Below are 17,120 nucleotides of genomic sequence, written 5' to 3'. Positions count from 1 at the left end.
AAAAAGCACTTTACAAATGCAAAAGGGATTTTGTTCTGTTTATTATTTTAAATGGGAGTTTCCATCAGTTTGACTTTTGGGCTTCTGTGTTATTCTAGGACACAGATCTGGTTCTTTAGCCTTCACTGCTTAAACTGATGGTTTTTTCAGTATGCAATAATACATTTTTATTTAGTTTGACACTTCTCACCTTTGCAACATTTCCTTCCTAACACTTTTGCAACATTTCCTTTCCTGCCTACCTTTTAACCACTCAGTCAAAGATAATGTGTTCAACTTTTTTCATGCCCTTTCATTTTTCAGATGTTTATCAGTCACAGAACAATTTATATATTTATTTAAGAGCAGCATAAGGATTTTACATATGTGTGTGTGTGTATAATTAGATAGATAGATAGATAGATAGATAGATAGATAGATAGATAGATAGATAGATAGATGATAGATAGATAGATTTTAATAAAGAATCATTGGGAATGGGCACATATAATATATTTTAATAATAATTATAAATAGGAATCCTAGGTTATTGGGAAGAATCAATGTGTATGACAGCCAACTCCAGCTAAAGAACTGATGGCTGTGAATTCACATTTTTGTGTACATATTAATAAATTATTATTCCCCCCAAATGAGGATTCATCAGAGGATTCCCCCCAAAGGAGGGGAGTGCATTTAAGGGGGTGAATCCTCCTTTGGGATGGATCCTTTGGTATAATCCTCTGGGAAGCTTGGTGCTAAGGGTCTGTAGGATGATTCCCATTCTCTTCTGTTCAGATTGGAAGGTTTGCCTCTACTTGAAGGGCAAAGTGGATAGATGGTTCCCTTTTTAAAACTACCAGGAGGGGTGGGGAGGATGCTGCCCGGCCAGTCTGTATTCTTAGGGAACTGATGGAGGGAATGAGAGTAAAGAAAACTTAAATAGGGGGGGGAAAGGCCCATGGGGGGTTTCAAGTGGCTGGAGCAAGAAGAGAGTGCTCAACTGTACAAGGGATGAGACCATGACCCGAAGCTCTGGGGTGGGAAGTAAAGCGAGGCATCAGGGGGGGGGAAGAAATGATGGCATCACCCTCCCGCTGCCTCTTCCAACCACCTAACCCCGAAAGACTCATCAACTTGCAGGACCTTGTCGATGCAGCTGCCATCAATCAAAGCGATGCCCCTGCGGGAGGGCAGGTGGCTCTCGTCAGCAGCGGGGTCTGTCTCACTGCTGCTGCTGTTGTTGGAGACGGTGCTGGCAAGAGAGGTTCCAGTGCCGGTGGGAACCGTGGAAGCTATGGCTTCCCTGCCTGAGAAGCAGCTGAAATGCTGCCGGTGGAGGAATGCGCAGCACTCCAAATGCGGCAGCACATGGGCAGAAGGGAAAGCAACAGTGGCAGAGGAAGCAACAGCGACGGGCGCAATGCAAATTGCCCCACCACCACCGAGGCTGACATCCATGACGACGATGCCCACCCACTGACCCGGCCTGCACCCAACACCATACAAAGGCGCTTGGCGGGGGTAGGGAGCTCTCTGCGCTCTGCCATGATCGGCCATTAGGAGCGGCTGGTGGTGAGGCATGGCTGCCATTGGGGCGCTCTAGGCAAGGGTGCGCAGGGGGGAGAAATTAAGTCACCCCCGAAAAGACAGCCTAGCCTAGCCATTTTGGGGGTCAAAAGAAAATAAGGCCCAGCCTTTTAAATTTTTCATCTTTTGTTTTTATTTTTTAACATTTTTTTTGAAAGTCTGTTTTGATTAAGACTCTTCTTTTGGATTTGAGATTTATTTTTTTTAAAGGAAGGATTTCATTTTCTCTTTTTGTTCCTGGTATTGTATACATGAGAGGGGAGTGAAAGTGAAGGAAAAAAGTAGCATTGCCATCTAGAGGCTTGGATATATTGTTTCTTTTTTTCCTCTGTTTGTTTATGTACTTGTGCTATAATCAAGGACTCTGAGCTTTGCACTGGAAAAAATAGCGGGATGAGCATGACAGATTGTTTATGCAGGTGCCCATCTGTGAAACTATAACTAATTAGAGCTTTGAGTTGAAGTTGAAAGAAAGAAAATTGAAGTGACCTTGAAAATACTGGAACTAGAAACATTGAGTTGATTTATTAAAGAGCCTTGGATACTCAGTGGCAGTGGCTGGCTTAACTTTAGGTTATTTTTCATCTCCTTTTTTTACTCCCCCCCAGCTGGATTTTTATATTTGGATTTCAACCTTCTATTCCAGAAACTAGAATGTAATTTTTTATTTTTATTTTTATCCTCTTCCTTTTTTCTCTTTTATTAAGAGAAATAATTGGATTAAGATACATAAGCGCTTGAAGATTTTTATTTTTCCTTTTATCTTTTCTCTTTTTTTCCCTCTCTCTCTCTACATATAAGCACTAGAAGATGAGCAGAAAGACAACAGCACCAGCTTCCTCAATACCAATAGCCTCTTCACCATCTGGAGGACAACGGTCAATACAGACAATCTTACAACGGGAGAAAGAGAAGGAAGTGACATTACAGATGATTATGCAAGGAATTCAGAAGATTGAAAAGATAATGGAGAATATTGAGCAAAGAACTGAAAAGACAGATGAGAAAGTAGAAAATATTCAACAGATGATGATGAAATATGAAGATAGATTTTAAAAAATTGAACAAGATACACAAAGGGACAAGAAAATTGGAGATATTGATACTCAATTGAGCGATGTCGAGAAGGGCAGGTGCGGACCATTAGGATGGGAAATTGATAGATCAGAATTCTACTTAAGATTTCAAAATGTAGAGGAAGGAAAAGGTGAAAAATCTTGCTGAAATAAAGACAGAAATATTGGCAGAAGCATTAGAGATAACTAAAGAAAAGATGATGGATGAGATGGATGAAGTGTTCTGTGTCTATACAAGATATTCAATGAGAAACAGCCTACCAAGAGAAGTTCATATCATATTCACTAAAAAGATTATCAAGACACAGATACTGCAGGTGGCAAAGAGAAAACTTTAAAGTATAAAGATAAAGAAATTGTGGTGCTGAAACAGGTACCAAGAAGAGTAAGAGAGATGAGAAGAGAATACTTATTTTTGGCCAAAGAGTTACTTAAAAGAGGAGTAAACTACAGATGGCTGATGCCAGAAGGCCTCTTGTTCATCTGGCAGGAACAAAGACACAGAATTGACACAGTTGCAAAAGCTGAGCTATTCTACTTAGAATATTTCAGAGGAAAGGAGGAAGAAGCAAGAAAGGAAGAGTCATTAACTGAATTTCAAGAGGAGTGTATAGTAGTAATTGAAAAAGAAAAAGAAGAAGGTGCAGTAGGTGGTGTACCCGGAGAACAATGAGAATTAAGACCTACTAGAGCACTAAAACCCCCTCACAAAGCCTAAAATGGAGGAAAGAAAATTGATTATGATTAACATAAATGGACTTAATTTGGCTACTAAAAGAAGGAAAGTATTTCACAAATTAGAGAAATTAAACTTTGATATAATTTGCTTACAAGAAGTACATATCAAAAAACAACATGAATATATATTGAAACAAAAAAAAAATAGGGAAATTATTTACGCTGCTGGCACAAACTAAAAAAAGAGGTGTGGTTTTATATATTAAAGATACAATTTTGGCAGAATTAATTTACTCAGATGACGATGGAAGGATTTTGATGGTGGAAGTAATGGACAATAATGTTAAAACACTTTTAATTTCAATCTATGCTCCGAATGATAAACAAGAAGAATTTTACAGGAATTTACAAGAATTTTACAAGAGGCTTGATAATAGACTACATAAGAAAAAGAAATATAAAACAGAAAAAGACTTTCAAAACATTGGAGGATGATTATAAAGATTGGAAAAAGATCTACAGAAGCCCTGCAAAAAGACATTAAAAATAAAATGAATATAATTAAACATAGAATGAAACTAATGTAAAAATAGGAACTAGCACAAAAAATTAAAAATGCTAAACAGAATTACTTTGAAGATGCAAGTAAACCAGGCAGATGGCTAGCTTATAAACTGAGAAAGGATAGAGAATCAAGAAGAATTAGCCAGCTAATAAATGAAGAAGGACATGTTTGCTATGGAAATGAGGAAAAGAAAAAAATTATACAAGATTACTATGGAAAATTGTACTTTCAAGAGAATATTCAAGAAGAAAAAGTTAAGCAATATTTACAGAAAGTGAATTTACTTCAGATACCTAAAGATATTGAAACAATGCTAGAAGGAAATATAACAATGGTGGAATTAACAGAAGCCTTAAAAAAACAGAATGTTGGGAAAGCACCAGGTCCAGATGGCTTACCAGCGGAATTTTACAAGACTTTCCAGGAAATATTGAATCATCACCTATTAGAAGTTATGAACAAGGTTATGCTAAAGAAAAAAATACCCAAAACATGAACAGAAGCATATATTACACTTATACCGAAGGAGGATACAGACCTGCAGCAAGTTAAAAATTACAGATCTATATCCCTATTAAACTCAGACTATAAAAATTTTGCTTCAATTTTGGCAGAAAGACTAAAAAGATATTTAAATAATTTTATCCATATTGATCAAAATGGATTCCTGCCAAAGAGACAAATCAAAGACAATGTGAGAATTATTTTGGATACTCTGGAATACTATGAGGCACATCCTGAAAAGCAAATGGCCTTGATGTTTTGATAATGTGAGTTGGCGATTCATCTTATTTCAATTGACACAAATGAGCTTTGGGAAAAAAATTATCCAAGCCATTGAAATGATATACCATGAACAAACTGCAAAGGTTATGGTAAATGGAGAACTAACAGAATCTATAGATATAAGAAAAGGGTCAAGGCAAGGTTGTCCACTGTCGCCCCTGCTGTTTGTGTTAACATTGGAAGTGTTGAATAGAAATATTAGAGAAGACAAAGAAATAAAAGGAATGAAAATCAAAAAGGAACAGTATAAATTGCAAGTTTTTGCAGATGACCTGGTATTCATATTAGAAGACCCATTGGAAACAACACCTAAACTAATAGAAAAAATAGAAGAATATGGAAAAGTAACAGGTTTGAAAATAAATAAAGATAAAACAAAGATATTAACAAAGAATATGTTAGCAAGATGAAAGAAAGAGTTGGAAGAAGTTTTAGAAATACAGGTCACAAACAAGGTTAAGTATTTAGGGATATACATTACACCAAGATGTAGCACACTGAAAGAGGATAATTATCTTAAACTCAAACAACAGATTGCGACAGATTTGGCAAAATGGGAAAATCTACAATTATCATTGATTGGGAGAATATCTACAATTAAGATGAATGTATTGCCTAGAATGTTATATCTATTCCAGACAATCCCAATCCGACGAGGGAAAGAGTTTTTTGAAGTCCTAAATAGAATTGTGTTGAAATATATCTGGCAGGGCAAAAAAGCAAGAATAAAACTAAAATTGTTACAAGATGCAAGAACAAGAGGAGGGTTTGCCTCGCCCAATTGGGAGTTGTATTACCAGGCGACAAATCTAATGTGGGTAAAGGAATGGATAACATTAAGGAACAGTAGACTGTGGTAATATAATCTATTGATCATTTTATCATTTTCTGTAAGGCCTTTGAAATACTAGCAATAGGTCTAGGGATATAGGCATTCTTGGTGGGGGTAGGAGTACCTTTGCTCATGAGTGTCTCATCCTGTTTTGATCTGCAAGTTTAGAAGGAACAGGAAAATAGGTAAAAGTTCAAGATACACAGTTGTGCTTTCTCATGGGACTTTCCAAACTTTCCCATGAGACTTTCCGTGGCTGTATGATCTCATCCTAGTAAGGTAACATCTGGGACTTTCCAAGATTGTGTGTTCTCATGCTGGTGAAGTAATCTCCTGTTGAGGTCATTGTTTTCTGAATATGCATACTGTATTTTTGCTTGTGTTTTTTCTCAATAAATACTGCTACCTGAGTTCACTCAGGGCTGGCATTTTCTCAGACATTTCCCTGTGTCTCATTTCGAATGTCAGTCCACCATAAATGGTGACCCCGACGTGATAGCTTGGAAGGCTATACGTTTCCCGCATCCTATACTCATCGTCGCGGACGTCGACTGGGCCCTCATCTTCTTCGCTGGACGAAGATAGATTCTTTTCGTGAGTATGGGGGAGATCTCTCGAAGGCTCAGAAAGAGCACATCAGGGAATTGAGAGGGATCATTGGGAATAGTTTTGGGTTTGGAATTGGCAGTAGGGGTTGTGCTGTAGGAAAGAAAGAAATTGAGGACTTACTACAGTATGTTTGGAAAAATATTAAGTCATATCCGGAGGGAGGTAGTATTAAAGTAGAGTCCTGGAAAAAGATAGGGAAATTTTTGCACGAGGAACCTCGTGCCCCTTCTTCAATTTTGTTAACCTGGAGGGTGATTATGGATGCATTAGCTACTTATGAACAACCGCTCCTAGCACCCCGAAGAAGGTTTGCCGCTTTACCATGCGGTACGTTTGTTGCCGCGACGGCACCTCCAGATAAATCTGGGGGACTGTCCGGCGCTAGAAATACTTTGTCAGAGGATAAGAGTTTACCTTTAAGGGTTCAGGTGGATGCAGTTACTGCAGCTATTCAAGAAGCAAAGAATAGAGGGGAATTATCAGGAGATGATTTGGTGGAGTTTGGAGTAGAAGTTCAACTTAATCCAGTAGAAATTGTCATGGACGCTGCGTTGAATCCGCAGCGGGAGTGGAAGCCTTTACCTCTCAGGATTTTGAGGGAAGTTAAGCAAGCAGCAAAAGAATATGGTGTTAGATCGCCATATACTCAGGCATTGTTAGAAGCAGTTGGTTATGGAAATAAAATGATTCCAGCTGACTGGAAAGCTCTGTTGAATATGATTTTAACTCCAGCTCAATATTTGGTGTTAGATCAGAAATGGAGACAGCTGGCAGTCCAGAGGGGAACAGCAAATGTTACCCCAGATCAGCTTTACGGAGCTGGTAATTTTACAACAGTGGAACAACAGAGAGATGGTATGCCTGATGAGGGGTTCGTTCTTCTCCCACAATTAATTTTTCAAGCCGTAGGGGCTCTCCCTGACGGCGAAGGTGGTGAGAAGACCTTTACTAACATCAAACAAGGGAACAATGAACCCTATGAAAATTTCATTAGCAGACTGAAATTGGCTATTGAAAGACAAATTAATAATCAATTCGCCCAGAAAGAGTTGCTTTTGAAATTAGCAGTAGAACAAACTAACACAGATTGCAGAAAGATCTTAAATCCACTTGTAGCAAGTGGAGAGCGAGAAATCGCGGATTTGATTAATGCATGTAGGAAGGTTGGGAGTCAGTCTTTTAACATGGAAACTTTAGCTCTGGCTTTACAAGCAGGACATGCTCAAAAGGGGAATTGTTTCAATTGTGGGAAGCCTGGACATTTTAAAGCGCAATGTCGGGCTCCTGGAGGAGGTAAAAGTCAGCAAAATAAGAGATCAATGGGACAGGGTGTTCGTCCTAAATCAGTGTGCCCAAAATGTAAGAAAGGATACCATTGGGCATATCAGATGCTCCTACAGTTTTTACTGATGGAGGGAAAGTTTTTGGTGCTTGTGTTTGGAAAGATAAATCTGGAATTTGGCATACAAAAGTGACTTCAGAGCAGAAGTCTGCCCAGCAGGCAGAACTTGCTGCTGTAGTTTTGGCTTTTCAAAATTTTCACAATCAGGATTTTAATTTAATAGTGGATTCATTGTATGTGTATAATTTGTTACCCTTTGTAGCAGGTTCTTATTTGTCTCCTGGAATATCACCTGATATTTTAAGATTGCTTTTGCTGTTACAAGGATGTTTGGAGCAGCGTGTGAATGTGTGTTTTGTTGCTCACATTCGTAGTCATAGTAATTTGCCTGGAATTTTATCACAAGGTAATGCCAAAGCTGACAGTGCTGTAACTTCAGTCCTCACTGTCCAGCCATGGGACAGTCATAGTTATTTTCATCAAAACGCTAAAGCATTGGCACAGCAATTCAAACTTACTACTGCAGAAGCTGCTGCCATAATTCAACAATGTCCAACTTGTTCAAAGCAGGGCACGACTATCCTTATGGGAGTTAACCCCAGAGGGTTGAAACCCTCAATGATTTGGCAAATGGATGTTACTCAATATCCGCCATTTGCGCCCTGGAAATATATACATGTGACTGTGGATACTTACTCAGGATTTTTAATGGCTACCCCTCAAAGAGGTGAGATGGTTAAACATGTCATCAATCATTGCATTAAGACTTTTTCAGTTGCTGGTACACCTAAAACTTTAAAAACTGATAATGGTGCGGCTTATCGGAGCACCGGTTTTGATCAGTTTTGCAAACAATGGTCCGTGGAACATAAATTTGGGATTCCATACAATTCTACTGGGCAAGCTATTGTAGAACGTCATAATGCCACGCTCAAGACCATGTTAACTAAAATAAATAAAAAAGGAGGGAAGCTCTTGGGGCTTCCGGCGATTCAAGATCAATTAAATCTAGTTTTATATACTTTAAATTTTTTAAATTTGTCTGGTAACCTCCCTGTGAGCGCGGCCAGCAGGCATTTTTCTTCTCCTTCTACAGATGCGGTGAGACCTCGGGTGTTGGTGCGGTTCCTTCCGGATCCAGCATGGGTTCCTGCTGAGCTGATAACGTGGGGACGTGGTTATGCAGCAGTTGAACATCTTGGTCAAATTCGTTGGGTTCCTGGTCGGTGTGTTCGACCTGATCATTCGCAGGCACCCGTGAAGGAAGTTTCGGAGGAGCAAGATGGTGTACCTGTGGTTCCTGATTCTCTTGATGCCGATGGCTCGGACGCGGCGCTGTGAAGACTGGGAAAAGATGACTGCTTATCTGAGATTACCAACTTGTATGCAGCAGGTTTCTTTGGGGAACCGGACTAAATTAATCTGCAAACAGCGGTATCCTTTGGTTTTTCCAGCATATTGGTCCTGGCATAAGGATCAAGACATTCTTTACTCGGGACCTGATAAGGATATTATATCTTCAGCCTGTGCAACAACTCTGATCCTGTTTAATGTTTCTGTTTCAGACTATGGACAATATCAGTGTCAATTGGAGTTGCCTAAGTTACCTTATACAGACTCTCTTTCCATTCGTCTTATGCCTCCACGAACTTCGATACGGAGGCAAAGAGATGTTATAAGATGATTAATGTAGAAATGTCTGAAATTCGTAAAGTTACTTTGCAAAATCGATATGCTTTAGATATTATGTTAGCTGCCCAAGGAGGAGTTTGTGCTTTAATTCATTCGCATTGCTGTGTTTTTATACATAATTATGAGCCAAACATTACAAAGACTGTTCAGGACATGGAAGATCGTATTGCTCAGCATCAATCTGGAGCCGATGGGTTTAATGCATCATTCTGGGACAGTCTGTGGTCCTGGCTTCCTGATGGATCATGGTTTCGCTCCTTATTGCAAGGGGTTGTTATTATTATTGCTATATGTATCTTATTATGTTGTTTTATTCAATGTATTCCTAATCTATTACAAATGTGTACCTCAGTCTTCCGGAGTGTGGGATCAGGTCATGAGGGAACTGTGTACTATGCCACTAAAACACCCCCTATCTTTGAATAAATAAAAAAGGAGGGAATGTGGTAATATAATCTATTGATCATTTTATCATTTTCTGTAAGGCCTTTGAAATACTAGCAATAGGTCTAGGGATATAGGCATTCTTGGTGGGGGTAGGAGTACCTTTGCTCATGAGTGTCTCATCCTGTTTTGATCTGCAAGTTTAGAAGGAACAGGAAAATAGGTAAAAGTTCAAGATACACAGTTGTGCTTTCTCATGGGACTTTCCAAACTTTCCCATGAGACTTTCCATGGCTGTATGATCTCATCCTAGTAAGGTAACATCTGGGACTTTCCAAGATTGTGTGTTCTCATGCTGGTGAAGTAATCTCCTGTTGAGGTCATTGTTTTCTGAATATGCATACTGTATTTTTGCTTGTGTTTTTTCTCAATAAATACTGCTACCTGAGTTCACTCAGGGCTGGCATTTTCTCAGACATTTCCCTGTGTCTCATTTCGAATGTCAGTCCACCATAGTAGACTATTGACCTTAGAAGGGCATGACTTGCTGTTGGGATGGCATGACTTCCTTTGGTTCAAGGGAACTAAAACACAGAAGTATTTTAGAAGACATTACATCCTAGAGGCATTGTTTTTGAATTGGGAGAAGATAAAAAGACAATACTATTTAAAAATTCCATTAATGGCTATCTACCATTGAAGCCTTTTCTTATCCAATAATATATAAAAAGGAACAAGCAGTTAGATATTGTGAGATATTGAATGAAAAGGTTGAACTTAAATCTATGCAAGTGCTGGAAGAATAAGGTGTAAAAATGAACTGTTTTTCATATTTGCAAATACAATCTAGATTTGACAAAGATGTTAAAACAGAAGGTGCTTATGATAAGTTGACTGATTTAGATAAAATCTTGATGGGTACTGATGAAAAGGTAATTAAAAAACTTTATGGACATTTATTAGAATTTAAATTGGAGAAGGAACAAGTTAAATAAACGATGATTGCTTGGGGGGAAAAATTTGGATATGGGATTGATTTAGAAAAATGGCAAAAATTGTGGCCTCAAAATTATAAAATGACAATGTCAACTGCATATAAAGAAAATTTGTATAAAATGTTTTACAGGTGGCATCTACCCCCGACAAGATTTGCGAGAATGTTTAAGAATAAATTGGATAAATGTTGGAAATGACATCAGATATCTGGTTCATATTACCATATGTGGTGGACATGCTCGGACGCAAAAAAATATTGGACTAAAATCCACACATAGTTGGAAAAAATGATAAAACAACATATAGACTTTAAACCAGAGATCTTTTTATTGGGAATTATATTGGAAATATATAACAAAGAGTTGAAATATTTGATTGTAAATGTTTTAACGGTGGCTAGAATTGTATTTGCTAAGAATTGGAAAAACAATAAAATACCTATGCAGGAGGAAGTTATTAAGAAAACTATGGACTGTGCTGAAATAAGTAAATTGACATTTGAAATTAGAGAACAAGAAGATAAACAATTTTATATGATATGGGATTTGTTTTATCAATGGTTGGATAAAAAGACATGGTAATGTAATAGACTAGATAATTCTGTGATAGAAATTTAATAGACTGATATAAAACATAATATATAGACATATATAACCATTGGTTGAAAGTATAACATAAATTTTAAGATAAAATTTGGAATATCTCATATAAAATGATGGAATAAATAGTTTAGTCATGGATGATTAATAACTGATAAATATATAAGCATACGTTAGTTTGACAATGTGAAAATTGATATAAACTGTGAGTAATGACTACAAAAGGATAGCACAAACGATTCTTAACCAACTGACACACTGTATGTATATAAAATGGAAGGGGGTTTTATGTTTTTTATATTTTGTATGTGTATGTTTGTTTAAAAAAAAATAAAAATTCTTTAAAAAAAGGATTAGATAGGACGTTGCTATATATATATATATATATTATATTATATTATATTATATTATATTATATTATATATTATATATTATATATATATTTATTATTATTATATTATATTATATTATATTATTATATTATATTATATTATATATATTATTATATTATATTATATTATATTATATTATATTATATTATATTATATTATATTATATTATATATATTATATTATATTATATTATATTATATATTATATTATATTATATTATATTATATTATATTATATTATATTATATTATATTATATTATATTATATTATATATATATTATATTATATTATATTATATTATATTATATTATATTATATTATATTATATTATATTGCTAGGTAGTTAAAGAAGAAAAAAGCACATTGGAAGGAAATCTGAAGGATGTGAAGAAGATGCACTGTACCCCATGAAGGCTTATGGAATACCAAAAAGACTAAATTGGCCTACAAGAAAGACCAAATGAAGAATGGAAAGGAGATTTAGCAAAGCAAAGACTTTCATAGCCAATGCATTAAAAATGCAGCAGGCACACAGATAACAAGACCTGGCAATGATTAAGAGCAAAAAAATTGATAAGAGTCAGACAGTCTAATTCTTGCTACACCAGACTAAGCTGTAAGAACAAACACCTACAATGCCAGAACTGAAAAGACAGCTTATAGACGGCAAATGCCACCTCTGCAAGGAAGCTGAAGAAAAAGTGGACTGCCTACTTAGTTGCTGCAAGAAGATCACCCAGACTGACTACAAACAATGGCATGGCAAAGTAGCAACAATGGTGCACTGGAAGATCTGCAAGAAATACCACTTGCCTACAAGCAAGAACTGATAGGACCACAAAACAGACAAAGTAATAGAACATGAAGCTGCTAAAGTGTTCTGGGATTTTATAATTCAAACAATTACATGCCACACAACACCCCAGACTTAACAACTGTTGATAAGAAATAAAAAAAATCTGGTGAATAGACATTGCTATATTTGAAGACAGTGGCATAGAAGAGAAAGAACAGTTAAAGAAAATCACAAAATATAAAGACCTGCAGATAGAACGACGGTAGCAAATGAAACCAAAGATAAGACCAATAGTGATAGGTCCCTTGGGTGCAATTCCAAAACATCCACTTGAACACCATCAGAATTGACAAAATCACAGTCAATTGCAAAATGCAGCTTTACTTGGAACAGTTTACATCCTACAACACTACCTTTAAAATTATTAAATGATAACATCTCCTGTCTCGGGACCTTGGGAAGGACTCTATAGATGGACAAAAATGCCAAATTCAGTCCAAACATCTGGCTGGCTGTGTGACATCATTATCATTATCATCATTGTTATATGCTTTCCTTTAACTTACCATTACTATTAGTGGTCAGTTTTATCCAGCCAGTTCCATTTTCTCCATTCACCTTGTGGTAAGAAAAGCGGTACATTCCATAGTCAGAAACTGTGACATCCCGAAGTAAAATTGAACTTTCAGAGATACATTCTACACGGTTTTGATAATCCGAACCATAGACTGGCATTTCAGAATCCGCACATTGAATTATAAGATCTACACAGTCAGGTTGCACTCTTTCCCATGTCATTCGATTCACTGTTACATCAGAGTTAGACCGATATTTAAAAGTGACATTTTCTCCTGGTTTAGTAATCAAATGATCAACTGACAACTTTGAAAATTCAAATGCCCCTGTTTTGAAAAAAAAATGATAAAAGTAAGAAGTGTGAGAGATAGGGATAATGTCATGGATAATGTATTTATGTGCAAAAATGTTACATGCCTTGTCTGCTTTAGAAGCACTCAAAACAGCTGACAAGTTAATTAAAAAGCAGTAAAATAAAGCAGTAAAATAAATACAAGTAACATTTAAAACCACCATTTACAATATTCTACATAATTATAGCATCAATTGATTAGAAACGTGAGAACCAATTAGATTTTTTGAGAAATGCCAGGAAATATCACAGGAAATGTTTTTTTAACCTTATACTTGAACTAAAATAATTGGAGGTAATTATTATATCCAATATCTTGCATGGAAAGTTTCCCCCCCAAAATAAGAACAACCACCAAGCCAGCTGATTTCTATATGAATATTAGTCTGGGAAGCCTGGGTGGAAACTGTGAGGGAAGCTCTCTACTTGTTTTGGATTAAGAGGAGTATTCTATGATCTGTTCTTTGAGCTCCAGTCCAGTCTAGTTGATTGATTTAGGATCAACCAAAAAGTCTAAAATCAAGAAGTACTCCAGTATAGGACTCCATACTGACAGTTACAACACTAAAAAGTGAAATGGGTATGGACCAATGTGGAAAGTTTTTCATGCTCCAAAAGTATGAAAGAAGGAGATAAAGGGAGGGAGGGGGAGGGAGGGAGGAGAGGAGAGAGAGAGAGAGAGAGAGAGAGATCCAGTTTCCTTTTCCTGCAAGATTATGCCAAGATTATGGCATAATCTTTCAGGGAAAGCAGCGAAAAATTGCTCCTTACTATGTTTCAGATATTGAGTAAAATATTATTTCCTAATTTGGGCTTTAGAAACTAAATGATGTATTGTTGTTGTAATTTGACTCTTACCATTTATTATACCTGCTCTTGTCTTTATTTTTTCTTCTATAGGACATGCTGCTAATGATTATTTTTAATTATAATTATACCAGGTTCCTAATAATTGATGGGTATAACTTATGAAAGAGAATATTTGTAGCTCAGGGTTGACATGAGGGGTCTTTGGTGCTCTCTTAGTTTGGTTGTTCCCTTGCAGACCTTTCATTACCCAAACTAGGTAACATTGTCAGTGCTAATAAGGAATGGGATTTGCTCCCAGTTTATATTTTAGTGGCTTGTCCTGTCAGTGTTGGTGGGGTTGATCTCAGAGGTTCATTGGTTAGGCTGTTTACTGTTGGCTGTTGGGTATAACTTATATATTAAAATAAACATGGAGGAAAAATTAATCATTTTGTTTTATTTTCTAAAATGAGAAAAGTTATCACAGGGGAAGAAGTTGTTAAATGTGTTTGATCACTCAGGGGTGTCCACAGGGGAATAAGCAAAAAAGTCAAGCTGACATCTGCAACTGCATCATTAAAGCGCTGCCCTTCTGACTGTTTTGTCTTTTACCTTGGTGGGACAGAAACACTTCTTAAAAAACATTTACCTAGTGTGGTGGTAAATCATGTCAAGTAGACATTTCTGCTTTTAGCAAAACAGAAGCGAAGAAAATGTGTAAAAGGATGATTTGAGCCAAAGGAAATTGGGTGCTGCTAAGAAAGAAGTTTGGAAGAATGGAAGAAAGAACATTTATTTTATGGTGTTTGTTACCACTGTGTTTCAACATCTACTATGTACAAATGTAGAAGAATTTTTTTGCTCAGAAAAATCCTTTCAAATATGTAACAAGGGAGGTGAAGTCTCTTGAATCTATTTTGCATTTGAACATTCTTTTCACAAATTTTTTCTCCCTCCCTTTTTTAATGACATTGCAAATGAATGTTTTTTCCTAGCAAAAAAGAAGTCAGAATTCTATGCAGTGAGGAATAAGGAATCATTTTAGGGTGCAAAACTGATGGGCAGGTGAACAAGGAATAGCTTACTCCATTTCGTTCAAATTTATTTTTCCTGTAAAATAATCTCTCCCTGTTACATGCAAGTGTTGCGAGGCTCCAAAGTGGGGGATGTGGTGTGTGGAAAAGAAAGAGACTGCTTTATGTTTTATTCTATGCCACTATTGTAGAATAAAGCACAGTAGCCTGGATTCACACACTGAATGAAGTCATAAAGTCATGAAGTCTTCCTCTGTCTGGGAGAAGGGTACTTTTAAAATATGATGAATAAATCTAGTTTGCAAACCATGGAGTTCCCAAGACCCACAAAACTAAACCAAATAAACTATGTTTATTATTTGCACTACATGTGAACCCAATCAGAGATGGTGACCATATCTGTAAAGAAACAGTGTATCTGACAGGTGATGTTTTGCTGTGCTTTCCCAAACTTGTTGTTTGATAGAACTAATGAGTTAAAAGTAACATTTTAACATAATCCCTGGTCAGTTAACCAATTAATAATTTGAAGACAAAGCTAGGATCTTCTTTTTCCTTGGCAACATCCCAGCTTTAAAAATCTACCTCTGTTCCTTCTCCTTTAGAAGATATTGACTATCAATGGCTTTGGGTGAGGAAGGGGCTGCCTGAAATTCACTGCAACATCAATTGGAATGTACGAAAAATTCACCTGAGAGCATCTTCACTGAAATTTGATTTCCTTTCAACTCTAAAAGCAACTATCCAGAATTTGAATTTACCAGTAGCTTATAAAATGGAAATAAACAGATTTACCTTACCAGATTGAACAACGTGTATCGTCTTTTCCAAGATCCCATATGGAAAAGTATGAAAGGAACATAGGTAAAAGCCAACATCTTCCTCAGTGGTGTTGCTGAAAATCAAGGTCTTATTGTCTGAGGTAAAATTAGTGACCAAGACTCTGGCCTTATATTTGCTTTCTATGTGTAGATCATAAGGTAGCCTGAAGACAGCAATGAGCTGTTTCGTTTGATTCTCTTCCTTCACCCATACCATCTGAGAAATAGATGCATTCTTTGGGCAGACACATTTAAGAGCCATGGTACTGGAGAGTTTCACAATTGAATCCACATGTTTTCCTTCTGCCATTAAAGATACGTTGCCTAAAATAGAACATTTTTATTTTGTTAAACAGTGAGTCACAAAAAATATCCACTTAATGCATGCGTCACTGATCAAACAAAGTCTTTTCCTCAACCCCAACTCTTTATAGTTGCACAGCTCTGCAAACCCATCTCCAAAGTTATTACTAATAACAATACGATGAAGTTATAATATTGGCTACAATTCTCCATTACCCAATTCATTTTGAATATAGTCAGATTCACTAATAAGTTAAACATCCATAGGATTGCAACACCAGAAACAAATAGCAGTGGTCTTTTTATTGGAGTAAATTACTTCAAAACTTCATAGATTTCCAAGGCACTTAGCAGGAAGCAAGCAGGCAAAAAACCAACAAGGAAGAAATGTATTAATTAAGAAACAAGCCTTACTTTGATAGGACTGTAGAAAAGCCATCACCAAGAACACAAGGCAATTCATCTTCAGCACAGCTAAAAGGACTGAGGGAGCTTCATCTATGTTTTCTGTGTTTCCTGGTCACATGGTAGGGAGGATGGTATTTTTATCTGAACTAGCAAGACAAAAGGATGCATCACTTTGGGGAACTCTTGTAGTGCAGGGGTGTCTGTAAAGAGACACAGGAAGTCATTTATACAAGTTGTCATGAATTCCGTGACTATGTAGGACATCACAGGCTACTCCCCTCCCCTTAGATCATTTCCAATATTACTTTTGTGCTCTAAGTGGATTGATTGACAACCTTCCTGTATTGGTTCCTTGCTTTCTCACAGTTGAGTTTCTCTGTCTTAGTGTTTTGAATGGAAGCATTGGCAGCACTTTGTTGCTACCTGTAAAATTGTGCTTACTGATTCTTATGTCCTTCCTTCCTTCCTTCCTTCCTTCCTTCCTTCCTTCCTTCCTTCCTTCCTTCCTTCCTTGTACAAAT

General features: G+C 36.6%; 1 protein-coding gene across 1 annotated transcript in view; it reads right to left on the bottom strand.

Moving 5' to 3' along the window:
* CD226 (CD226 molecule) overlaps positions 1-16,787 on the bottom strand; it is a 30,855-nt gene extending 14,068 nt beyond the window's left edge. Inside the window, exons 1-3 of the mRNA XM_026671865.2 lie at positions 16,606-16,787; positions 15,868-16,212; positions 12,883-13,218 (exon numbers count right to left, since the gene is read on the bottom strand). Coding sequence (XP_026527650.2) covers positions 12,883-13,218; positions 15,868-16,212; positions 16,606-16,654 — 730 coding nt within the window. The 5' untranslated portion in view covers positions 16,655-16,787. The remainder of the gene's footprint in view (positions 1-12,882; positions 13,219-15,867; positions 16,213-16,605) is intronic.
* Between the last annotated feature and the right edge of the window lie 333 nt (positions 16,788-17,120).

The sequence above is a fragment of the Notechis scutatus genome, chromosome 3 (genome assembly GCF_049901735.1).
Source record: "Notechis scutatus isolate UNSWTSFEM ecotype Mainland chromosome 3, rNotScu1.2, whole genome shotgun sequence".
Taxonomy (NCBI): Eukaryota; Metazoa; Chordata; class Lepidosauria; order Squamata; family Elapidae; genus Notechis; species Notechis scutatus.
The sequence above is the reverse complement of the archived record's forward strand: the minus strand, read 5'-3'. Positions and strand labels throughout refer to the sequence as shown.